This window comes from Pogoniulus pusillus, chromosome 34, assembly GCF_015220805.1.
Source record: "Pogoniulus pusillus isolate bPogPus1 chromosome 34, bPogPus1.pri, whole genome shotgun sequence".
NCBI classification, from domain to species: Eukaryota; Metazoa; Chordata; class Aves; order Piciformes; family Lybiidae; genus Pogoniulus; species Pogoniulus pusillus.
Genome location: NC_087297.1, coordinates 10,867,624 through 10,892,261, shown reverse-complemented (window position 1 = coordinate 10,892,261; position 24,638 = coordinate 10,867,624). Strand labels below are relative to the sequence as shown.

Sequence of the window (24,638 nt, the reverse complement as noted above, 5' to 3'; positions counted from 1 at the left end):
CTTCTGGCCAAACTATTCCAGCTATGAAAAATATTTTAGTGTAGCAATATTATACACTGAGTGTTAAAACCCTTGAATAAGAAAGCTATGATCTACAAATTCCTCTAGGAACAGCAGCATTCAATCAGAAGTTTAAAAACAATGAAGCCATCAGAACAGGCTCATGCTGGCAACTTCCTGTTAATACTATTTTAACTTCCTGTTAATACCATTTCAAACAATCCAGTGCTGCACCTTGGCAGCCTGGCACTTGGCTGAGACTGTGTTAGCAAGTTTGTGTAACATTAACCTTTTAGTCCCTGAGCAGCTGCTGTTTCCATCTTCTGCTTCCCAGAGCTCTTTGGTTGCCTACAGGACATGATTAGGAAAACAAGGTTATGTTATCTCAAATTCTTTCATTTTTTCCCTTAAAATGAAGCCTGTAGTAAACTACTAATACCTAACTGCAGTGTTTTCCCTAGAGTTGCAGTGGACTGCCTTGCTATTGCATTGAAGACTTTGGAGAAGCTGTTTTAAAGGACACTCACAGCTTCTCTTTTTGCCTTCCAGACCAGCACACAACCCTAAGAAAGATGCAGAAAGGTTGATTTGGTTATCTTCAGCTTCTCAAAGCTCAGTAGGTGTAAGGAAAGGAGAATCCACAGATCCTGGTAGTGGTGATGAACAGATGTTGCCCTGTTCCCAAGGAACCGACTGCTCAGCCATTTGTATCTCAAATTAGTACCATACAGCTTGCTTCAGAGTAAGTGTTTTATTAAAGTTAAAAATCACCATCAGTAGAAACTATTTACATATTTAACTGAGAGGCTGCTCAAACTGCACAGCTTGAAGGAAGCCTGTGGAAAGGAAAAGCAATGAATGTTTATGCTGCTGAACTTCAACTGCAGGCACACTGAAGCTTTATCCAAAGGGTTTTAAGCTTCTGCAGAGTACCATTTGCCTAAAGAAATGGGGGCTCAGAGGTGGCAGAGGTATTCTAGGTTTTAGTTGTAAAGAACCAGTGTAATTGTGGGGAGAACCAGAAGTAATCTTTGCTGTAGTTACATTGCAGTTGCACCAGCTTGGCTGTTCTGGGGAGTGATTTGGTAGAACAAAAGGTAGAGCTTAGCAAACTGCCCTTATGAATGAGGTTTGCATACAGAGCAGCAAAGCCATAGTGTCCCTGCAATGTAACTTGGTGTCCACAAGTTCTGGATTGTGCTAGAGCTAGTTTTAGCTTTAGAACAGACTTGAGGTTAGTTAAAGCAGCACAAATAGAAGGAATACTCTTGGATAATCACAGGAGGTTGAAAATTAAGGTTAACATAGTTTCACTGGTAAGTCTCAGCAACTGCAATGAGAGTCTTCACTTCCTTTAAACTCCTGTGCTTTCCCATGAGCTTCAGGGGATAACTTTGGCCTGGTGGGGAACTGAAGGGTTGAGCATGGAGCAAGGTGTGCTGCCACCTGTTCATATTGCACTTGTGCAGCTGTGAGACGCTTTGGAGAGGATCTCAAGTTCAGAATGGGTAATACAGCAGAAAAGATTCATCTTCTTTACAACCCTTCCTTAGAGGAAACCAAGACAGTGTTAGGAAGTCCTACAAGAGGTGACAGTGCTCCAGCTACCAGTGCAGGGTAACAAGGATATAAAAAAAGTTTTCATAATATGCTGAATTGAAAAAAAATTAACAACATCACCATGTCTTAAACTTGCAACTTCTCGTTCTCGACTCTTTCTTTTGCAAGCAGCTGTTTGTGCATCTTCTTGCCCCTTCCATAAAGGTCTCCTCGTAATGTACTGCACGATTTGGATCCTAAGATGTTGCCAAACTGCACCATGATCACTTCCTTCTCCTGCCCCACCCCAAAAAGCCTGCTTGCCTTGGGGTGCTTCTGCAGCTGCAAACCACAGAGCATTTAAGGACAATGTCAAGCTTGCTTCAGAGGAGCTGTTTTAACCAAACAAAACCATGATTGTTTTGCTGCAGAATTACTCTTTCCTTCAGCTTTTCAGCTTCCACACTCAGTTCAGACATCAAGACTCGTGAAGTAAGTGGCTTGAGCAGTCTGTCCAAATGAGTCTGTGCCAGTGAGCCATGGCAACTGAAAAAGTGTTCTCTGTTCTATGGCTGTTGTTGATACTGCCCTTCTGTTGCTGTGTAGAAGTCATCAAGCACACTCTGTAGGTAGTCAAATGTTGGCCTCTCTTCTGCTTTGTCTTTCCAGCATGTTTTCATGATATCATAAAGCTCAGCTGGACAGGTTTCCATGCGTGGCATTCGGTACCCTCGCTGAAGAGCAACCATCACGTCTGAATTGCTCATACCTTCAGTGGAAGAAAGAAAGCTGTGCTGAAATGCTCTCAGATCCTAAAGGAACATTTCTCCATATTAAAGGTCTTCACCCAGCAGGACAAGACTTCTAGCTAAAGGTAGCTATTAATATAAGGTAAATAAGCAAGGCTACTGTGCACCAGCACCACAAGACCTGCTCTGAAAATATTAGCAGGGGGAGATTTCCATTTCCTTTATTGGATGCCTCAACCTCTTTAGAGCCAAGTCCAACAAGACTATCAGAGAGATCATAACTCTTGTCTCCAGACAAGCTCCATTCTGTTCTTTTGACCAATTCTCCCACCATTTGTTCTGCAAAAGCCTGTCTTAGCATCAGCTGTTGTGTCTAGCTTCCGAGTTTCTAACCCTCCTGCTACACATCCCATCCACACAAAGACAGAGAGCAGCTGATGTGGTTAGCTGCTGGCTAACCACACTGTCCAGAAGTGTACCACCTTCAGATTTTCTTCCACATCAGCTTGTGGGTGAGTGCTGCTGCTTGCATGCCACTGGTCAGTCACTCGTGATAGCATTATGTGTAACTGGCAATTTCCCTTCCCCTCTTCCTCATCCTATTGCACAAAACCATCTTGCTAGCTGTGCTGAGCTTGCTTTGTTTCCCTGGTATGGTTGTCTTTCAGAGCATAGCAATTTGAAGTACCCACAGTGTACCTTGAGCCTTATGTGCTGACTATTGTTTCAGAGAGACCTGCCCTGGACTCCATCCTCCTCAGCTCCCTTTTTCTCCCATTCCCCCCCTTCTTTTTTCAATCCATGACAGATTGGTTCACAGAAGGATTTCAACACCACCTTGCAGAAGATCATTTCAGAGGCATAAAAAGACTCATAACTTCCTCCCCAGCAACCTTCACAGGTCTTAACCCTTTGCCAGTTTCAACTCAACCTGTTTCACAGGCAGCTTTATGCTGAACACTTGCTAGCTAATAATTAAAACATAATATTTTGAAGTGTTCATATTAAATTCATTTTTCAGTTCTAGTGTTTCTCTCCAGTGGCTGCTGGTTACAACCTACCACCAGGTTGCTCTTGCTGTGCTGGATTCACTTGCCTAAACCTCTCCCATCTCTACCCATTTAATTTGCTGTCCTTCTGGCCCTTCACTATGCCCCTTCAGTCTAACAGGCTATGACAATTTCTGTTGCTATTCAATATAGACATAGATCCTTTTTGCAGTTTAAATGCAAGCTATGCCTGCAAACCATTAAAATCTTCCAGTCTGCAGTCAAGAAAGGTCTGCTTTTAATTGCTGGTTGACAAATGAATCCACAATGTATAGCCTATTTATGGTGCTCATAAAAATGCTCCCATACACAAAACAATCTGCCCAGACTTCCCCTGGAAGAGAGATCTTTTCCCACAGCAGAACAGCACTACCCTGTCTGCTCCGTGGGCTGAGTTTGTTCTTAAAGTACAAATGTTTTACAGAGGTAAAGGCAGCCCAAACCTAGCTGTAGGGCTAAGAGTTGAGAACCACAGAAACAGCCAGGTTAGAAAAGCCCCTCAGGATCACCTACTCCAACCACTCTCCTTGCTCTACAAGGTTCATCTTAAACCATATCCCCAGGCACCACATCCAAACGACCTTTAAGCACATGCAGGGTTGGTGACTCCACCACCTCCCTGAGCAACTCATTCCAGTGCCTGACCACTCTTTCCATGATTTTTTTTTCCTAATGTTCCATCTAAACCTACCCAGTCACAGCTTCAGGCTGCTCCCTCTTATTCCATTGGTAAGGTCCTCTCTCAGCTTCCTTTTCTCCAGCCTAAACAGGACATGAGTCTCAGCCTTTATACAGGAGAGATGTTCAAGTCTCTCAGTCATCCTCATAACTCTCCCTTGGACTCTATCCAGCAGATCTTTCTTTCCCTACATGTTTTCTCTGCTTTTTTAACAGCAAAACATCACTACAGAGGTGCTGCTACAAACACTTGTGCTTACCTGGATAAGGAATCTTTCCATATGTGACAATTTCATACAGGAGAATCCCAAATGACCACACATCAGATTTAATAGTAAAAGAGCCATAGTTGATTGCCTCTGGTGCTGTCCATTTAATAGGGAACTTGGCACCTGCAACAGAAGCACAGTCTCAGGCAAAGGCAATTTGAAAGACACAGTATCAGCTCCCTAAAAGCCCTTAAATGATTTGCCTCTGATACCCCCTAGATGAACAAGGGACCACCACCTCTCCAAGAGTCATCAGCAGAGATGTGCTGCAGGATGCACATCACCACACTGCATGTCCCTTGTCAGCAGTAGAAGGGAGATGCTGCAAGTAACACAGCAGCTTTGGACTTGGGTATGGTGAATTTTGCTGCTTTCCCTTCTCCCAAGGGCCAGGCAACAGGCTTACAATTCCCACCACCTGGAACATGACAAGACTTTATTTTAAAAGTCAAACAGGTTAAAAATTAATCTAGCTGCACCGTGCATTCACAGATTGCACTGGGTTGGAAGGCACCTCAGAGGTCATCTTGTCTAAGGGCAAGAGGGTGAATAAAGGCACAAAGAGGCAGCCTGACCTTCCCTTGCTGTGTATTCATTGTCTTCAATGACTCTTGCCAGCCCAAAGTCAGCAATTTTGCACATCAGTAAGTCTGAAACCAGAACATTTGCTGCTCTCAGATCTCGATGGATATAATTTTTTCTTTCTATGTAGGCCATGCCTTCTGCAATCTGCAATGAAAGAAACAGCTGGTTCAGTGTATCAGCACCACACACCACCACCAGCAGGTCCCACCTCTCTCCTCAAAGCTATCCACAAAGTCACATCCAGTTAGTCATTAGCAGTGCCTTTGGAATATTTTTGAGCTGGAAGAAAGGAAAAGGTGATTGCCATGGAAAAGCCACATGTGAATCCAGCTGCATAGCTATGCAGCTTGAAATTAATCATTTAGGTGACCAGATGTAGAGAGGCAACGCTTCAGAGGCATTTCCTGAAACAAAAATCTTAATTAAAACATTCCTAAGATTTTCACTAAAATATTCACAGAGTCATAGAATGGTTTGAGTGGGAAAGGACCTGAAAGCTCTTCAGTTCCAAGCCCCTTGCCATTTGCAGGACTCTTTCCACTAGCCCAGCTTGCTCAAGAGCTCATCCAACCTGGCCTTGAACACCTCCAGGGAGGGGACATCCATGACCTCCCTGGGCAACCTGTTCTAGTGTCTCTCCACCTTTGCTGCAGAGAATTCCCTCCTCAAGCTTCAATCCACTCCCTCCCATCCTACTGCTACAAGCCCTTGCAAAAAGGGCTCTTTTCCCTAATTATCAACAAGTTTCATTTCCAAATCCTAAGAAGCATGGAAGAAATTAAAAAGTTAAGACAGAGATGTTCTTTTACAGCTTAACAAACAAACAGTGCAGACAGAGTTAAAAACCAAAAACACAACAACTTTACCCAGAATGAGTCTGGACAATCAGGAAACAATTACTAAGCCAGGGCAAACAACTTTATGTTCTTCTACAACAACATGTTCCTACATGAGGAGTGTTTGGCAACAGCCAGCTCTCAGATGTTATCCTAAGTAAATCTGATTTGTATTTCAGCAGCCCAAATTAATCTAAAGATGATTAATGCCCTCAAAATAGTCACTGGGGATAATTTCTGCAGGATTTCCCCAGACTTACCTTTTTTTTGTTGTTGGGTTTTTGGTTTTGTGTGTGTGTGTGTGTTTGGTTTTCTCCTGAAGAAAAGCATTTTAATTTTCAGAAATAAAAGAAGAAACTGCAAGAGGAGTTTGTAAACTTAGAGCAATGAAACTGACCTGGAGATGCTGGATTCAGAGGAGCTAGGAAAAAATAAACTCAATGCTTGTAAGCTCTCAGTTTTCCTCCTGTTTGTGACATTGGTGATGGGAAAAGCCATTCCCATGGTCCAGCCTGTGCCACAGGCAGCTCCCTGAGCTGGCAGGGGGTGGGTGAGAGCTCACCCCCAGCTATATGGTCTGGGGAACACCCAGGCTCTTAGATCTGCTGCCAAAGCAGCAGCAAAGCAGTGAGAGCCTTTCTGGAGTCCCAGTCCCCATCAGACTCAGACAGAGGCTCTTACCCCCTCAGCAAAAGTCCCAGGCACAGACCTCTGCACAGCACCAGAGGTGCTGGTTCTGGCCCTGCAGTAAAGCAGGCAGCAACAGCCAACAAAGTCTGAAGAAAACATCACTTCTGCTTATCCACTTTCACAAGTCCCCCAGGGGTGCTGTGCGGGCACCCAGTGCTAGCTACCCCTCAAAGCACAGAACCACATGGGCCTTGTTCCTCTTTCTGTGTTTGGGCAATGGAAAAGCAGAGCCACTTGCCCTCCCACCTCCTTCCACTGCAAACCTCTCACAAACTGACAAACTCCTCAGAGCAGAGCCTTGCAACGGGCAAGGGGTTCCCAACTGGACCAGAAAGAACCTTTGATGGTGTAGACAGGAGACACCTGCAGCTCACAGCCTCTAGAAATAAGTAAGAGGCTCTATAATGAAGGAAGCAGCCACTGGTGAGTGGTACTAGAGACCTACAGACAAAACAGAAGTAATTAGAGGCTCTTCTGCCTCTCTGCCCTCCCCTTGGGTGTCTCTCTCTTATCTGCTGTTTGGGCTTGGGGTGCAATGAATGGGAAGGTTTTGGTGCCAGGGCACAGCTAACACCAAAACTGATTTGAACATTAAATTCTTCTTCAATGAAAAAAAAAACAAACACACAAACCTTTAGGATTAAATTGCCCAGCAAGTTCCAGACCATAAACCTCCTTAACTCTGAGCATCTTTCTTAAAACTTACCTGAGCAGAGAAGTCAATGAGCTTGGGAAGCAGCAACTTACTTCCTTCATCACTCTTCAGGAAATCCAGCAAACTTCCTGTGAGGACAGAGAAAGGTGAACTCAGGGCAGTTATTGGCAAAATCAAGGTCAAGTGAGGTCCTGCATTGTCTGGATCACTTCCCACCCCCCCTTTTTTTTTTTGCAGTGAAGTGTTTTGATGTATTTTCAAGTTGACTGTAGTAAGGCAGTCTCTTTACATTCAGTGTAGCATCCAGTCCACATGGCAGGCACCCAAGCTTTGCCATTTTCCTGGGTGTAAAAAACTCCCAGCAACTCACACTTTAGCTGAGTGGTGCTGAGTTTGGGCTATGGATTATCAGGGAAGCTGCTTAGGAAAATCACAGGGACCAGAAAATCATAGAAGGATAGGGTTAGAAACATGGAAATGACCTCCAAGGTCATGGAGCCCCCCTGGGCAGCCCATTCCAATGCTAATCACTCTCTCTGACATGAGCTTCCTCCTAACATCCAGCCTGGATCTCCCCTGGCACAACGTGAGACTGTGTCCCCTTATTCTGTTGCTGGTTGCCTGGGAGACGAGACTAACCCCACCTGGCTGCAGCCTCCCTTCACATAGAATCAGACAATCAACCAGGTTGGAAGAGACCTCCAAGCTCATCCAGTCCAACCTAGCACCCAGCCCTATCCAGTCAACCAGACCATGGCACTAAGTGCCTCACCCAGGCTTGGATTGAACACCTCCAGGGATGGTGACTCCACCACCTCCCTGGGCAGCCCATTCCAGCGGCAAATCACTCTCTCTGTGATGCAGGTAGTTGTAGACAGCAGAGCATTCAAAAGAACAACACTAAAAGCCCCAAGTTTTCATCTTGCATTCCTTCCTTTTCAATGAAAATAGACTACTTCAGGAGAAGCAGCAGAACCTTGCTGAAGCACTCCTTGCAAACCCAGCGTCCTCACCTTTCGCCATGAATTCTGTTATGATGTAAATAGGTTCTTCTTTGGTGACCACAGCATAAAGCCTGACCAGCTTATCATGCTGAAGTGTTTTCATCAGGTTGGCTTCCTCCAGGAAGGCTTGCACAGACATTGTCCCAGGCTTCAGAGTCTTCACTGCCACTTTTGTGCTGTTGTGGTAGTAGCCTAAAAAAGGAGGGAATATGATCAGGGCACTTGAAGTCACTCAGGCCTCTGCGTGGCACTGACTAGCAGGAATTTGTAAGGCAGGTGAGGGTGGATTCCAGCAACAGCTCAGAGCTGGAGAGCAAATGCCAGGCATAGCACAAATATTTAGGCTGGAATTCCTTTTTATTTTGCAGCTGATAGAACAGTGCAGTGGGAGAGAATCCAATCCTTATTTTTAGAATCACAGAATCAAGCATGTTAGAAGAGACCTCCAAGATCATCCAGTCCAACCTAGCACCCAGCCCTAGCCAGTCAACCAGACCATGGCACTAAGTGACTCAGCCTTGAACACCTCCAGTGACAGCAACTCCACCACCTCCCTGGGCAGCCCATTCCAATGCCAATCACTCTCTCTGACAACAACTTCCTCCTAACATCCAGCCTAGACCTGCCCTGGCACAACTTGAGACTGTGTCCCCTTGTTCTGTTGCTGGCTGCCTGGCAGCAGAGCCCAACCCCACCTGGCTACAGCCTCCCTTCAGGTAGTTGTAGCCAGCAATGAGCTCTGCCCTGAGCCTCCTCTGCTGCAGGCTGCACCCCCCCAGCTCCCTCAGCCTCTCCTCACAGGGCTCTGCTCCAGGCCCCTCACAGCTTTGTCGCCCTCCTGTGGACACCTTCCAGTACTGCAACATCTCTCTTGAATTGAGGAGCCCAGAACTGGGCACAGCACTCAAGGTGTGGCCTGAGCAGTGCTGAGTACGGGGGCAGAAGAACCTCCCTCATCCTAATGCAATCAGCTAGAACTCAGTTATCTGGAAAAATAAGATTAAAAATAAAGCAATCTTCATACCAAGCTTTCATTTATAAGCAGACCATAAAATATTCAAACAGTCAAGAGCTGCTTTAATGGATGTCAACAGGAACAGTCTCAGTCTTAACCAAGTCTGTGGATGGCTCTCAAGATTCTGGAGCAGCTTTAAACACCACAATTACAACCATTTTCTGCATGCCAGCCTCATGCCTGGAACCCCTTCTGCAACTAGGGCACTAGAATCAGTCAGGGTTGGAAGGGACCACAAGGAGCAGCCAGTTCCAGCCCCCCTGCCATGCTCAGGGACACACTACCCTAGAGCAGGCTGCCCACAGCCTCAGCCAGCCTGGCCTGAAACACCTCCAGCCATGGGGCCTCAACCACCTTCCCTGAGCAACCCATTCCAGCCTCTCACCACTCTCATGCTCAACAACTTCCTCCTCACCTCCAGCCTGACTCTCCCCACCTCCAGCTTTGCTCCATTCTTCAGAGTCCTGTGACTAACTGACAGCCTAAAAAGTGCCTCCCCAGAGCTTTTGTAGCCCACTTCAGCTCCTTGAAGGCCACAAGATGGTCACCTGAGAGCCTCCTCTTCTGCAGGCTGCACAGCCCCAACTCTTTCAGTCTGTCCTCACAGCAGAGCTGCTGCAGCCCTCTAAGCATCCTCGTGGCCTCTTCTCTCAGCTTTCTCTACAGGAGGATCACCCCCAGCGAGAAGCCACTCTTACTATCACAGCATCCTATCTGCCTGGCAATTTCATGTATTCCTGCAAGCATAGTCAGGTCAAAGCCTACCAAAGCTGTGCCTCTAAATGATCTACTAATAAGAAATGACAGCTACAGGTCAAATCTGCTGCTAAAGCTCAGCTATGCAGCCTATTTCTAGCAGAAAATAAACCCCCAAACAGATATGAACTATATTTCCTTCTGCTTTAAGAAGCAGAAAGCTCATTTGTATCATTTCTGCCCCATACCCTAAAGCAGAGCACTCGTTCCTCTCCCAGTTTGTTGGATGCTCTACTGAACACACTATTAATGTCATTATTTCTGTGAAGCAAGTGTGAGCAACACTCCTCTGAACGTTAATGATGTAGGATCTTACATTCCTGAAGAGATCCAGCACTTAGGCTTCTACTTGGAGGGATTTGATGTTACTGCAACACCCCCCCCACACTGATGTTTTCTGCAGGGAAATGGCCTGCCCCAACCCTCTGCTGGCTACACACAAAGCAAATTCATAGAATCAGCCAGGTTGGAAGAGACCTCCAAGCTCATGAGGCCAATCTAGCACCCAGCCCTGTCCAATCAACCAGACCATGGCACTAAGTGTCCCATCCAGGCTCTGCTTGAACACCTCCAGGGATGGTGACTCCACCGCCTCCCTGGGCAGCCCATTCCAGTGCCAATCACTCTCTCTGGCAAGACCCAAATCAGCTGAGGACAACACAAAATTGATCTTCATCTCTCTCACATTCATCTATTTCAGCAGATATTACTGAGTCACAGTGTGGTGGCGTTGGGAGGGACCTCTGGAGATCACCTACTTCAAAGCAGCTTCACCTAGAGCAGGTAACCCAAGGTCACATCCAAGCAGGTTTGGAATCTTTCCAGATTCTTCTGGCAGCCCAGTCCAGGGCTCTGCATTGTGAGGGGTCCCTTTCCTCTATTACTTTGTTTCTGTACTATGACTTACTCTCATTTTTCCAAGAGCTGCATAAGAACACACACCAGCCAAAATACACCTTTCTTATCCTCTGAACTGGGGGGGGGGTACCAAATGAGAGAATCTTTTGCATGTGAGATGCAAACAGAATGTGTCTCATCAATAAAAGACACTATAATGGCTCCATTTGGCTTGTTAACTTCTCTCTTAGCCCTGCTTGAGGATTCTCTTCATGGTTTATTCACACCACAGAGAGTCAGGCTTCACATCCTCTCAGTGCACACCAAGAAGAAAAATACATACAGCATAGTCCCTGCTCCTGCAGTGCTACCCTGCTTCATCCCAGCACTGAAGAAGCTGCCCAGATGCACTCCTTGGTCAGAAATCCTTTCATACCATGGCAGGAAGGAAATCTGCTGGCAGTGTGGGCTTCTGTTGAAAATTCAAGGTGATGCCAGCTGCAGATGGTGACACCAAGAGCCACATCCTCCTCTGCATGTTAGACTAGGATCCTCCAAGAACTGTGCTCCAGGTATTCATTCTGGAGTTGATGATGATTATTTGGACAGAGCAGTGCCTTGGACAGCCAGCTTGGCCCCAGACCCTTCACAGAATAGGGCTGGTGGGGCTGGAAGAGACCTCCGAGGCAGTCGAGTCCAACCGCTGGCGTTCCCACACTACTGCCAAGCCACTACCACTGAGCCATGTCCCTCAGCACCACACCCAGCTGCCTTTTAAATAACTCCAAGGATGGTGACTCCACCACTTCCTTGGGCAGCCTGCTCCAGTGCCTGAGAAGCCTTCCTGGGAAGAACTTTTTCCCTAATATCCAACTGGCAGCTCCCCTGGCACAGCTTGAGCCCATCTCCTCTGGTCCTGTCACTTCCTGCACGTGAGAAGAGACCAACCTCCACTTCTCCAACCTCCTTTGAGGCAGCTGTAGAGGGCTGTGAGGTCTCCCCTCAGCCTCCTGTTCTGCAGACTAAACAAGTATTGCCTGAATACCTTGGTAAGACCCCTCTAGAGCCTTCTCCAGGCTGAACAGTCCCAACACTCTCAGCCTTTTCTCACAGCAGAGATGCTCCAAGTCCCTTCAAGCACCTTAGTGGCTTTTTGCTGGACTCCAGAGCTCTCTTTCCAGAGCAGCCCAGTTCCTCTGTGTGGCACACTCTTCCCTCTGAAAACACAATTCTAGGCACCCTCTATGAAGAAATCTGTTCAGTAATTAAACAATGGAAGAGTACTTCTCTCTAATTCACACCATGGCTGCAGTATAACATTGCTCTACACAAGGAGAGAGCCTAACCTCTCTAATCACACCATGGCTGCAGTATAACATTGCTCTACACAAGGAGAGAGCCTAACCTCTCTAATTCACACCATGGCTGCAGTATAACATTGCTCTACACAAGGAGAGAGCCTAACCTCTCTAATTCACACCATGGCTGCAGTATAACATTGCTCCACACAAGGAGAGAGCCTAACCTCTCTAATTCACACCATGGCTGCTGTATAACATTGCTCCACACAAGGAGAGAGCCTAACCTCTCTGATTCACACCATGGCTGCTGTATAACATTGCTCCACACAAGGAGAGAGCCTAACCTCTCTGATTCACACCATGGCTGCTGTATAACATTGCTCCACACAAGGAGAGAGCCTAACCTCTCTGATTCACACCATGGCTGCTGTATAACATTGCTCCACACAAGGAGAGAGCCTAACCTCTCTAATTCACACCATGGCTGCAGTATAACATTGCTCCACACAAGGAGAGAGCCTAACCTCTCTAATTCACACCATGGCTGCAGTATAACATTGCTCCACACAAGGAGAGAGCCTAACCTCTCTAATCACACCATGGCTGCTGTATAACATTGCTCCACACAAGGAGAGAGCCTAACCTCTCTAATTCACACCATGGCTGCTGTATAACATTGCTCCACACAAGGAGAGAGCCTAACCTCTCTAATTCACACCATGGCTGCAGTATAACATTGCTCCACACAAGGAGAGAGCCTAACAACTCCAGCCAGGAGATCTAACAACTGGGTTATTTCCCAACAGCTCCACACAGCTCCTGGTGCCCCTGGGTGATCATTACATAGCACAGTGTTTGGTGATGCCCACACCTGACCTACTATGTCTTGTCCAGCCTGAACTTCGTTGGTTCCAAGAGTAACTACACTCCTGATCTGAGAACCTGAGAGACCTGGGGCCCTTCAGCCTGGAGAAGAGCAGACTCAGAGGAGACCTTCTCAATGCTCACCAAGGGCTAAAAGGTAGAGGTCATGGGGATGAGGCTGGGACCTTTTCAGGGGTGGCCAGTGACAGAAGAAGGTGCAGGACTTGAACACAGGAGGTTTCACTTGAATGTAAGGAGAGAGCTCTTTGCTTTGAGGGTGACACAGTGCTAGAACAGGCTGCCCAGAGAGGCTGTGGAATCTCTTCCTCTGCAGAGATTCCAAACCCACCTGGTCATTGTGATCCTGGGAAACTCAAGCTAGTTGAACCTATTCTAGCAGGGAGCTGGTCTAGAGGATCTCCAGAGGTCCCTTCCAGCCCCCACCATGCTGTGGTTCGGCGAGAGGAGCGAGACTGTGCAAATCAGCTTCTCTTTCTGCAGAAAGGAAGCCCAGCAGAGGAAATGCAGCATCACTTTCACAGCACAATAATTTTTCTCACAGTGCAACAACTCAGCTGGAGGGGTTAGGCCCAGTTGAGGTGTTAAAATAACGACACAAAGAGGGGAAAATATCTTGAACCAGAGACACCTTTGCAGTTCGATGCCTTTGTGTGTGCCTGTGCAGAAAGAGTCACTTCCCAAAACGGTCTCCATTTTCAAGCAGGAGATTAGCTCCTGCCACAAAAAGCTTTCAGAGCATTTCAGTGTCAGCTAAACACTTCTTGACCTGGTTTATTAGCCAGAAAACACTGCACCGTGCCTGATGCTTGTCTTAAGCAGTCTGTAAATTGTCACTCACACAGACTGTAGCCAGGGGGTTTCTTAAGCCTTTTCTCATGAAGGCAGCTAAAAGGCTGGGTTTGGCTGTATGGTAGCAGAGGGATGTGTTGCTTGTGGTTTTTCTACATGGTTTGTGTCTAGAGATGGTGCCTGTGAGTGAATTGGAGCTTCCTGACTGACACTAGTTGTGGGTGGAATTTGCCATTCAAACAGCATCACTCTGTGCTTCCTTTTCCTAAACAGAACCATAGAATCGTTTTGGTTGGCAGACACCTCTCAGATAGCAGCTCACAGGCTGTCAGGGGTTGGAAGGGACCCAAGATTGAGTCCAACCCCTCCTGCCAGAGCAGCACCATACAATCTAGCACAGATCACAGAGGAACACATCCAGAAAGGCACTGAAAGGCTCCAGAGAAGGAGACTCCAAACTTCTCTGGGCAGCCTGTGCCAGTGCTCTGGGACTCTTATAGTGAAGAAGTTCCCCCTTGTGTTGAGCTGGAACCTTCTGTGCTGCAGCTTCCATCCATTGCTCCTTGTCCTATCCCTCCTGACCTGCAGCCCTCAGATAGTTATAGACATTGATTAAATCCTCTCTAAGTCTTCTCCAGACTAAACAGGCCCAGGTCCCTCAGCCTCTTCTCCTCAGGCAGTGCTCCAATCCCCTCATCATCCTCACTGCTCTCCACTGGACCCTCTCCAGCAGATCCTTGTCCCTCATTAAGAGCTCATCAAGCTCAATTATTAATCCTTGCCAGGCCCCCACTAAACCATGTGATTTGTTCCATGTCTCTGTCAGGTACCTTCCCCTTCACACACCCTCTCTTATGAAAATCACAGAATATTAGGGCTGGAAAGGACCTCCAGAGATCATCCATTCCAACCCCCTACCAAAGCAGGATCACCTAGGGCAGGTCACACAGAAATGTGTCCAGACAGGTCCTGAAAGTCTCCAGAGAAGGAGCCTCCACAACCTCTCTGGGCAGCCTCCATCCATACAGAAGTGTCTCCTCCTGTTGAGGTGGAACCTGCTGTGTTCTATCCTTGTCCTATCACTGGGCACCACCAGAAAGAGCCTGGCACCTTCACCCTGGCACCCATCCCTCAGCTATTTATAGGCATTGATCAGGTCCCCTCTCAGCCTTCTCTCCTCCAGACCAAGCAGCCCCAGGGCTGTCTTTCTGCACAGGAGAGACACTCAAGTCCCTTCAGCCCTCTGTTGGATGCTCTTCACTAGGTCCCTGCCTCTCTTGAACTGAGGAGCCCAAGGTTTACTCCAGGCCTGATTTTGCTGTTTTACAGGTACACTGGACCAGTTTCATGCCCCTTCTTGTTCTGAAGGCCTCCAAACCAACACTTTCTTCAGCAGATTTAAACCCTCATTTCAAAAGGCACAAACTTACCCATCCAGACCTCTCCGAACTGACCAGCTCCAAGTTTCTTCACCAATTTAATTGACTCCCGTGGAATTTCCCAGGCATCTTTATCCCATGGTTTTTGAGGCTTGGGGCTGATACAAGCTTTTTCCAACTTTCTGCATAAGCCATCTGACTGCTCTGGTTTTCAAAAGGGAAAAAAAACAAACCCATCAGACCCCCACTGCTTCCTGATGCGAGGCAAGAAGTGTTACAGGACTGCAGCTGTGCAGCAGCCAGCTCAAAACAGTGCCCAAAAGACTCAGATCCTTTGGTGAAAATGTCACCTTGCTGGTGCTTTCTCACAACTTTCAGCACCTGTGGTGGCTTGGGTGTTACCCACCCCCCACACTTGAGAAAAATCACCCAGACTAGACTCAGCCCATCTGGAAACTGAATGAAGCTTTATACTTCCAGCTTAGCACAAGATACAAGCAGAGGTTTACAATATAGACAGAAATAGACAAGGGAATACAGCAACACAACAGCCCTCCCAGAAACCAGAGTCCCCAGGAGGGGCTCCCAACCACCCTTCCACCTTCTTTCTATCCTTCTATCATACCCCAGGCTTTGCCTTACATTCAAAGTGAGTTTGGAGGGTCGGCCAGGGGTGTTAGGAGGCAGAAGGATTAGCCAGGCAGCAAGTCAGAGAGAAAAGTGCAGCCCAAAGCCCAGAGAGAGCAACTCTGTGATCTGTGTTTGTGTTCTTGTTTCTATACATCTCAGCAAGCCTGTGAGTGCAGCAGACATCACCACTGTTTCCTTTGCACAGCCTAGCATCTAATTCCTCTCCTAATATCCCAGCTAGGCTCAGGCTAGCACAGCACCTCTGTCCCAGGTTAGGGAGGATCCCTCTCCCGGTAGAATAAACTCAATACAACACAGACACTTTTGGAAAGTCAGGGGAAGATGAAATTGTATTTCTTATAGCTTAAATCTAACAGTATAAGGAGAAATAAACTCCAAGAGAAATAGAATAACCTTAAGGAAGCTGGGGAAGGGGTCAAGCAGTGGCGAAGCAGCAGCAGCCAAAACAGCAGCAGGGGAAGAGAGCAGCAGGCACAGCTGAAGCGGCAGAAGGCAGCAAGGGGAAGGTCCAAGCTGTGCTTCCAGACATAAAGCTCTTGATGCTCCAGTGAAATGAAGTTAACTTATCCATTGCTGCCATTCTCTGGCCTACCCCTAGAATGGTCACCTCTCCCCTATGCCTGAGCTAGAAATTGAGCTTGAACGGCCACAACCTCTGAGCTGACATCTGGGGTTCAGAGGCAGAACTAATGAGGAAGTGTCACAGGCACCTGGCTACCATCAGGTCGTTAAGGGGGTTTAGCCAAATTATGCCAGTTGTGATTGCTGACTGTGATGAGATGAAGACACAGGCTGGTGCCAGGCTTGGGACCTGTGTTCTACATTTGCCATTACATTTTCTTGCAGCCTGCTTTCAGCCACATGTGCACACAAGCATAAGTAGGTCACTGCTATAGATGTATGGTTTTTCCTCTCTCCAGACACTGACCAGCTATAACTATCAAACAAATGCTGAACAAGTCTCAGGTTTGGGTTTGTTTTTTTTTCCCCAGCTGTGCCAAAGAATTACCACACTGGGTCTAGCAGCTCACAGAAATCCCATGGCCAAGTCCTCAGTGAGAGAAGAAAAAAATCACTGGGTGGTCTTCTGGTCTGCATTTCTCATCAGTCTAACCAGTAAAAACAAACAAACTGCCCCAAAACCAACCAATTCTTGAGCCACCCATCAGGATGCAAAAGCCCCTTCTGTAGTTAAATGTAGGTAAACATCTTGCCTCTCTTTTGCCTGCCTCAAACACAGGCTAAACCTTGTCTCTCTTCTGCCTGCCTCAAACACAGGCTAAACCTTGCCTCTCTTTTGCCTGCCTCAAACACAGGCTAAACCTTGCCTCTCTTCTCCTGCCTCAAACACAGGCTAAACCTTGCCTCTCTTCTGCCTGCCTCAAACACAGGCTAAACCTTGCCTCTCTTTTGCCTGCCTCAAACACAGGCTAAACCTTGCCTCTCTTCTCCTGCCTCAAACACAGGCTAAACCTTGCCTCTCTTCTCCTGCCTCAAACACAGGCTAAACCTTGCCTCTCTTCCCCTCTCCTTCAAGCAGATGTAAAATCTTGTTTCTCTTTCTCCCTCAAGCAGAGGTAAAATCTTGTCTCTTCTCCTCCCCCCCTGTTTTAAGATAGAACACCTTTACAATTCAATATGGGTGCAATTTTCTTCCTTTGAAGCCAAGGGAATTTGACTTCCTTCAAAACACTATTAACAATAAATTGATTTTATAGGGGAAAAAAACCCACCTAACCAAAGCAGCTCCAGACCCAACAGCAGCTTCAAGACAACATGCACAAGTCTGCACATACTTCTGCTAGCTGTGAGTGCAAATCTACTCTCAGACACAGCATTCATTGCTTTGCAATGCAGGCAACTCTTCGTCAGAGCTTCAGATGCTTGTGGCTTTGACAAGGTACTTTAGTGAGCTGTTCTTTGTTTCACACTGGTATGGCACAGAGCAAGCAGCATTAGGCCTGATTGTGATAACAAAAGTTCCAAGCAGCTTTACTTTGTCTCTGGTAACATGCCTGGGCTGTTCAGAAATAATCACTGGGTAGGAAAAGAAAGATGGAAAAGACTTGGAACAACCCAAGAAAGCTTTTCTTGCCCTTCACAGGAGCCAGTTCTAGCAAGTGATTCCCTACTGCATCCACTTACTTTGATAATGTTTGATCATGTCATTGATGCTGGGGAAAGTGATTCTTGGAGAGATGTAAAACCCTCCGTTGTCTAGGCTCCTGATTTTGTAGTGCTTGATAACATCACCGTGCTGTGGGTCATAGTCTCTTATGGAGAGAGAATAGCTGCCTGTGGAGAAAGAAATCATCATCAGCAACAGATAATAACAGCCTTCAGTGTCCACAGCTGAGCCTAAGGAATTCACTTCTTTGATCCTTTTTTTACTCCCTTATTTCCTCAAAATCCAGCTTGCCACCAACAGGAGGAAATTAGCCCTGACCTGGCCACCAAAGTGCTTACAGTCACACTTTCTTTTTCAATCTTATTCAACACATTCAGGAGTTCCCTTAGCCAAACAGCTCCACATCCAACTCCCACTTCTGTAGAAAGTCCCCCTGGCACAAGTGGAACTGGCTGGCAAAGCAAGGCTGCCCCACTCCTCAGGCAGAAGCTGAAGTTCAGAGGCCAGTGTGGCACAAGAGGAGGTCAACTAGCAACAGGGTAGTTTGGAGATGGCTGAGCTAACATTTTGGCTGTTAGAAAGACAACAGCTATCCTTTGGGAGATTGGATGGACAACAGGAGGAAGCTCCTCACAAGGAGTAAGCTTAGTTTGAAAAAGAGGAGGCTGAGGGCAGACCTCATTGCTGTCTGCAGCCACCTGAAGGGACATCGTGGAGAGGCTGCTGCTGGGCTCTGCTCACAGGTCACTGAAGACAGAACTAGGAGGGGGAATGGCCTCAAGCTGAGGCTGGGCAGGTTTAGATTAGACATTAGGAAAAAGTTTTTCATGGAGAGTGGTCAGGGACTGGAATGAGCTGCCCAGGGAGGTGGTGGAGTCACCCAGCCTGGCTGTGGTGCTTAGGGCTGTGGTTTAAGGTGACTCTTGTAGAGCAGGGTTCTAGGCTGGCCTTGGTGATGCTGAGGGGCTTTGCCAGCCTGCATGGTGCTGTGATCCTGTGAGGGTAGTGAAATACTGGAACGAGATGCCCAGAGATGTGGTGGAGCTCCCATCCCTGGAGACATTCAAGGTCAGGCTCAACGTGGCCCATAGCAAACTGATCTAGTTAAAGATGCCTCTGCTCCCTGCAAGGGACTTGGGCAGGATGACCTTCAAGGGCCACTTCCAACCTGATGCACTCAGGGATTCTCTTTTTTCCTGGTGACTTTCTCACTCATCTCACCCCTGCAGACAGTTCACACACTTGGGACACACACTCTGGGACTACTCCATACCCAGTGCCACCTGATGCCAATTTTTTTATGAGGGCAGACTGCACCTTTTAAACTCTGCTGCCCATTTCAAGGTGACCCAGCCCAAAGCCTACCTTTTAATGTTTCACTTTCTCTGATAAGGAAAGCTCCAGGACTGTTTCCAGGAGCCAGGAGCTGTCTTTCAGCATCTTTGCGGGTTATGTCTTTGAAGAACCACCTGAAAAGCATTTCAAAGGGTTAGCAGCGAGTCCCTTCCCCACCCACCAAGGATACCCCACGGCGGGGGAAGGAGTTGGGCAGCATTGCCAGCCTGGAGAACTTACTCTTCTGTTTCCAGAGTGTTTACTTTGGCTACATAGTTGCTGGGAATGAAGCCTTCCTTCCTGGTTGTGAGAGATTTTGCCCTCCACCATTCTCCCTGCCTGAAAAAGCAGAAACAACAAAAGTACTCACTGAAAAGGAAGAGGATAAATGCTGCTGTCTGGCTCCCCATGTGCTGAGAGCTTTGGGTGCCCTGGGGAGAGAAGCAGACTCTTTCCCTGAGCCTCCTGAGATGCCATGGGCTCCATCAGACCAATCTTCAGTCATGTTACTGGGGGCACAGACTCAGAGAATTGTTTTGGCTGGAAGAGACCTTTAAGATCATCAAACTCAACCACCAACCTAAACCCACCATGCTCACTAAATCACATCCCAAAGTGCCATGGCTCCATGTTTTAACACGTCCCCAGAGATGGCAACTCCACTGCCTCCCTGGGCAGCCTCTGCCAATCCCTGACTGCTCTCCCAGTAAAGACATTTTTCCTGATCTCCAAACCAAACCTCTCCTGGCCCAGCTTGAGGCCACTTCCCCTCATTCTGCCAACAGCTCCACATGCATTTGTGCTTTCCCATGCAAGGGAGCCCTCTTACCATTACAAGAGGGATGTGGAGATGCTGGAGTGTGTGCAGAGCAGGGCCAGGAGGATGCTCAGAGGGCTGCAGCAGCTCTGCTGTGAGCACAGACTGAAAGAGTTGGGGCTGTGCAGGCTGGAGCAGAGGAGGCTCCCAGGTGACCTTCTTGTGGCCTTCCAGGATCTGAAGTGGGCATCCAAAAAAGCTGGGGAAGGACTTTTTAGGCTCTCAGGGAGTGACAGGAGTGGGGGGAATGGAGCAAAGCTGGAGGTGGGGAGAGTCAGGCTGGAGGTGAGGAGGAAGTTGTTGAGCATGAGAGTGGTGAGAGGCTGGAATGGGTTGCCCAGGGAGGTGGTTGAGGCCCCATGGCTGGAGGTGTTTAAGGCTGGCTGAGGCTGTGGGCAGCCTGCTCTAGGGTAGGGTGTCCCTGGGCATGGCAGAGGGGTAGGAGCTGGCTGATCCTTGTGGTGCCTTCCAACCCTGACTGATTCATTCACACACTCATCAGTAGGATACCGAAACACCATGAAGTGAATCAGATGAGCCCCAAATGACAAACCCATCAGTGCTGTCCTACTTACTCCTCAATAACTTTCATTTTTTCTCCTTTTTTGAAGGACAGGTCATCTTCATGAATGCCATCATAGGGGTACAAAGCTACCACGATGACTCCATGCTCCTCTGATTCTACAAAGGTAGAAAGCCAAAGGCAGGTTTGTGTTATTTCACAGGCTGGCACAGGCATGGCACACAGCAGGGTGGCTCCTAGGAGAAACCTACCTTCACTGACAAACCTCTGTCCTGGTAAAAGCTGGGCTTCTTGGTTTGCCTACAATAAAACACATCTTTAATGAAGCAGTTTCAGATCCTTGTGCCAGCCTTACATTGCACTTACACACGATTCAGGCTGGTCTCACACACCTTACATTAAAACAAGTGCTTCACTCTCTTGCCATGGTTTTCCAGAAGCAAATGACAACCTGAAAATCTGATCATTCCCCACTAGATTTTGAACTGAGCAACTTTGGACTTCAGAAGGTGGAAGTCAACACCTCTGTGTCTTCTGCAGAAGAGGCTTTACGTGGGGCACTTTCACATACGATCTGGTTGTAGTTGTCCCTGCTCACTGCAGAGGGCTTGGTGACCTTTAATGCTGCCATCCAACCCAAACCGTTCTGTGATTCTATGTAGCTGTCCTGCTAAAGAGCCACAAACAGGGCTACATAGCTAAGACTTGGTTATTTTCTTGTCCTTGCACAAAGAGTCGTTTAAAAACCCAAGAAGGTAGCTTGTGGTGTGGGTGCATTGCCTGGGATCACACCGAGCCCGGCTGGTGAGGGGACACCTGCAAAGAGCATGGACCTAGGGTAGGAGCAGTCAGGAAACTGCCCTCAGGCAGTGGTTTCCTCAACACGGCGCAGAGAGGGCAGCAGCCTGCACAGCAAAGAGTGTAGCAGTCTGCAAAGCAGCAAAGCCACTTGGTACCCAGTGAGAGCCCCTTCCCCACCACTGCCACGGCACTGCTCTCTCAGCTCTCCTCCCATCCTCACCTACACATCCCTGCAAGGTCAAGTAGTGACCTTCAGTGAGTGACAGGAGAGTTGCCTTGAGCTGGTCAAGAATCACCTGGGCTGACTTCAGCCCTTTTAAATGGAATAATCCACCCCTGGAGCCCATTGCCAGGAAAAAATCCCCAATGGCAATGCTCTTAAACCCCAGTTCTGATCTACTGCAGGGTTTCTAACAGTCTGCTGCAGAGGCAGATGTATCTGGAGCCAGTGTTGCCAAGGATGACTGCTTTCTCAAGCATCACCAAGCCAAGGCAAAACACAGCCACTGGCAACCAACCACCGACTGCTTTTTATTCCTTTAACAATAGTTCACTGAGGGTGAACTGCAGAACTCTGAAAGCCCAACTGTGGGCTAGCCATCGTTTGAAACTCTGCATGCATGTGCTTGGGATTGCAATTTCAGTTATGCCAGTCATGCTTTGATCTTGCTACTGGAATTCTCCCCTGAGACTATCTACTTACTGGCCTCTGCTGTTTATTGGCCGTTGGATCCCTCACATAAATAGTTCGGTCAGTTTTACGTACTGGTTGGTTCTTCAAATCTAGCCCATCTCCATGCAGATTCTCTTTCCTTTTTGATTTTATACATCCCATATTTCCTGTTGGAATAAAAGAGGTATTAAACAAAACCATTATGCCATAAGCCAAGCCTTTTCCCATGCAAGCCTCCAGGTGACGCAGCCAAAGCCTGCTTCCTTTTCACACGCAATAGCTCACGGGCAGAGCAGCTGAAGGGTAGGAACAGATGCTGAAAGCTCTCTTTTTTTCTGCTGTGAAGGAAAGAAAAGGCTTCTTGTCTCAGTCCACAGGTGAGCTAAGTATTTCAAAACAGTTATTTATCACCTCAGCATTTCCTCCCCAGTCTGCACCCTCTCCCTTTACATCTCTCTGCATCTTTCCTCCCCAGTCTGCACCCTCTCCCTTTACATCTCTCTGCAAACATCAGAACTGATAAGAAAAAACATTATGACTGCAATGAGAACTGAATTCTTTCTGGTTTAGAGGAAAGGCTGCTTTGGAAGAAGCAGGACACAAGTCCAGCCCAGCTGATGAGAAGTGCAGCTGGAGTACCTGTATTTCCTCTCCTCATTCTGTGCATGCCAGGCTGGCAGGGAGCTCTATGTGACTCCCTTCCCCATCTCACAGGAGGCTGATGACTTGTGCAGCCCCAGCTCCACGGCTGCTAGGCTGCTGCTGTCACCTCCAGTAATGGATCTCCATGCTCAAACAGGGCTGCTCCTCTGAAACAGCCAATGGGTGAGGGCACAGCAGCATAGAAAGATTTCCTCTTCAGCACAATTTGGAAGGCTGCTTCTCTCAGGATGTGCATCCATGCCCAAGCAGATACAGCTGTTAGCATCTCTGTGACTGCAGCCTGCCAATCCCATGATGTAATTACACAGCACTCCAGCAAGCACACCTACAGCACTACCTCTGTATTCCTCCCTCGGAGGGCAGTAATTATACTTACTCCTCAAAGAATCCACTGTGAGTGCTTCTCCAACCTCTCCTTACTTCCTCTCTCCCTCCTTTCAGGTCAGTGCTCTAATGCTAGGTCCACAGTCACATTTTCCCTTGCAGGCACACACTCTCACCCCCTCCCCTGCCCTAATTAATCTTTAAAGGCAGTTCTTAGAAGAACAATGTGAAATCTAAAATAAGAGCTCAGTGCAGGCATGGGCTCAAGTAATCAGCACTGACTGAAGCACAGCTGGAGAGGCTAAAGAGGATCGTAACACTCTGTGCTCCATCTCGCTTTTACCTTCATCTCAGGGACAGAAAAGGTCATGGCAGTTAACAGCTAAAGTGGCAGAGGTGTTCACTTGCAGACACAACTGTTCCTGAGCTGGGGCTTTGCACAGTCTATCCCTGCAGGGAGGAAAATTAGCCAGAGTGGCCTGGGTTCATACTTGATCTTGAGTACTATGTTCAGTTCTGGGCTCCTCAATTCAAGAGAGATGTTGCAGTACTGGAAGGTGTCCAGAGAAGGGCAGTGAAGCTGGTGAGGGGCCTGGAGCACAGCCCTGTGAGGAGAGGCTGAGGGAGCTGGGGGTGTGCAGCCTGCAGCAGAGGAGGCTCAGGGCAGAGCTCATTGCTGTCTGCAGCTGCCTGCAGGGAGGCTGTAGCCAGGTGGGGTTGGGCTCTTCTGCCAGGCAAGCAGCAACAGAACAAGGGGACACAGCCTCAAGTTGTGCCACGGGAGGTCTAGGATGGATGTTAGGAGGAAGTTGTTGGTAGAGAGAGTGATTGGCATTGGAATGGGCTGCCCAGGGAGGTGATGGAGTCGCTGTCCCTGGAGGTGTTCAAGCAAAGCCTGGGTGAGGCACTTAGTGCCATGGTCTGGTTGATTGGACAGGGCTGGGTGCTAGGGTGGCCTGGATGATCTTGGAAGTCTCTTCAAACCTGGCTGATTCTATGATAATAATCACAGTCCCAATTCACTGTAACAACAGCTCACATCACCTTCATGTAATCTGCTATCCTGCTGAAGAAGCACCACACAGAATCACAGAATGTCAGGGGCTGGAAGGGACTTCGAAAGCTCACCTGGTTCAGCCCCCCTGCCAGAGCAAGATCACTTAGATCAGATCACACAGGAAGGCATCCAGACAATTCTTGCATATCTCCAGAGAGGGAGACTCCACAACCTCCCTGGGCAGCTGCTCCCAGTGCTCTGTCACCCTCACAGGAAGAAAAATTAAAATGCTGACACTGTTCACTCTACAGAAATCATGGAAACATTTCAGCTGCAAGAGACTTCTAAACTCTTTAAGTCCAACCATCAACCCAACACCACCGTGGCCATTAAATCATGTCCCCACACTTTTTGAACACCTCCAGGCATGGTGACTCCACCATCTCCCTGGGCAGCCTGTTCCAGTGCCTGACAAGTCTTGCAGGAAGGAAGTTGTTCCTAATATCCACCCTGAACTTTGCCTGGAGGGAGCTGAAGCTTTTCTTCTCCTTCTCTTCTAAACACAAGGAGGGTGCCTCCTCTCCTACCATTTCTACAAATCATCTATCACCTATTGCCAACAAATCTCAGGTGACCCTAAGGCTGCAGTGTGATGCAGTGAACTGTGAGACTGGTTTAAAGGCAGCACGAGAACTCATTGCTCCCCTTCT

General features: G+C 47.9%; 1 protein-coding gene and 1 long non-coding RNA gene across 8 annotated transcripts in view; one reads left to right on the top strand and one right to left on the bottom strand.

Moving 5' to 3' along the window:
• Window positions 1–1,480: 1,480 nt before the first annotated feature.
• LYN (LYN proto-oncogene, Src family tyrosine kinase) overlaps window positions 1,481–24,638 on the bottom strand; it is a 51,759-nt gene continuing 28,601 nt past the window's right edge. For 4 of the 7 annotated variants that reach the window (XM_064170598.1, XM_064170594.1, XM_064170593.1 and 1 more), the window contains exons 2-13: window positions 21,975–22,111; window positions 20,722–20,770; window positions 20,523–20,628; window positions 19,371–19,469; window positions 19,161–19,264; window positions 17,813–17,962; window positions 15,068–15,220; window positions 8,064–8,246; window positions 7,102–7,178; window positions 4,860–5,013; window positions 4,276–4,407; window positions 1,481–2,308 (exon numbers count right to left, since the gene is read on the bottom strand). In XM_064170598.1, the coding sequence (XP_064026668.1) occupies window positions 2,106–2,308; window positions 4,276–4,407; window positions 4,860–5,013; window positions 7,102–7,178; window positions 8,064–8,246; window positions 15,068–15,220; window positions 17,813–17,962; window positions 19,161–19,264; window positions 19,371–19,469; window positions 20,523–20,628; window positions 20,722–20,770; window positions 21,975–22,106 (1,542 nt within the window). In that variant the 5' untranslated portion in view covers window positions 22,107–22,111 and the 3' untranslated portion in view covers window positions 1,481–2,105. Of the gene's footprint in view, window positions 2,309–4,275; window positions 4,408–4,440; window positions 4,703–4,859; window positions 5,014–7,101; window positions 7,179–8,063; window positions 8,247–15,067; window positions 15,221–17,812; window positions 17,963–19,160; window positions 19,265–19,370; window positions 19,470–20,522; window positions 20,629–20,721; window positions 20,771–21,974; window positions 22,112–24,059; window positions 24,500–24,638 lie in introns of those variants that run through there. The other 3 variants (XM_064170597.1, XM_064170599.1, XM_064170600.1) reach the window with 3 other exon arrangements.
• On the top strand, window positions 1,954–2,413 carry LOC135189852 (uncharacterized). The gene is made up of 2 exons (XR_010308331.1): window positions 1,954–2,031; window positions 2,209–2,413. It is a non-coding gene; the product is annotated as an uncharacterized LOC135189852 (long non-coding RNA).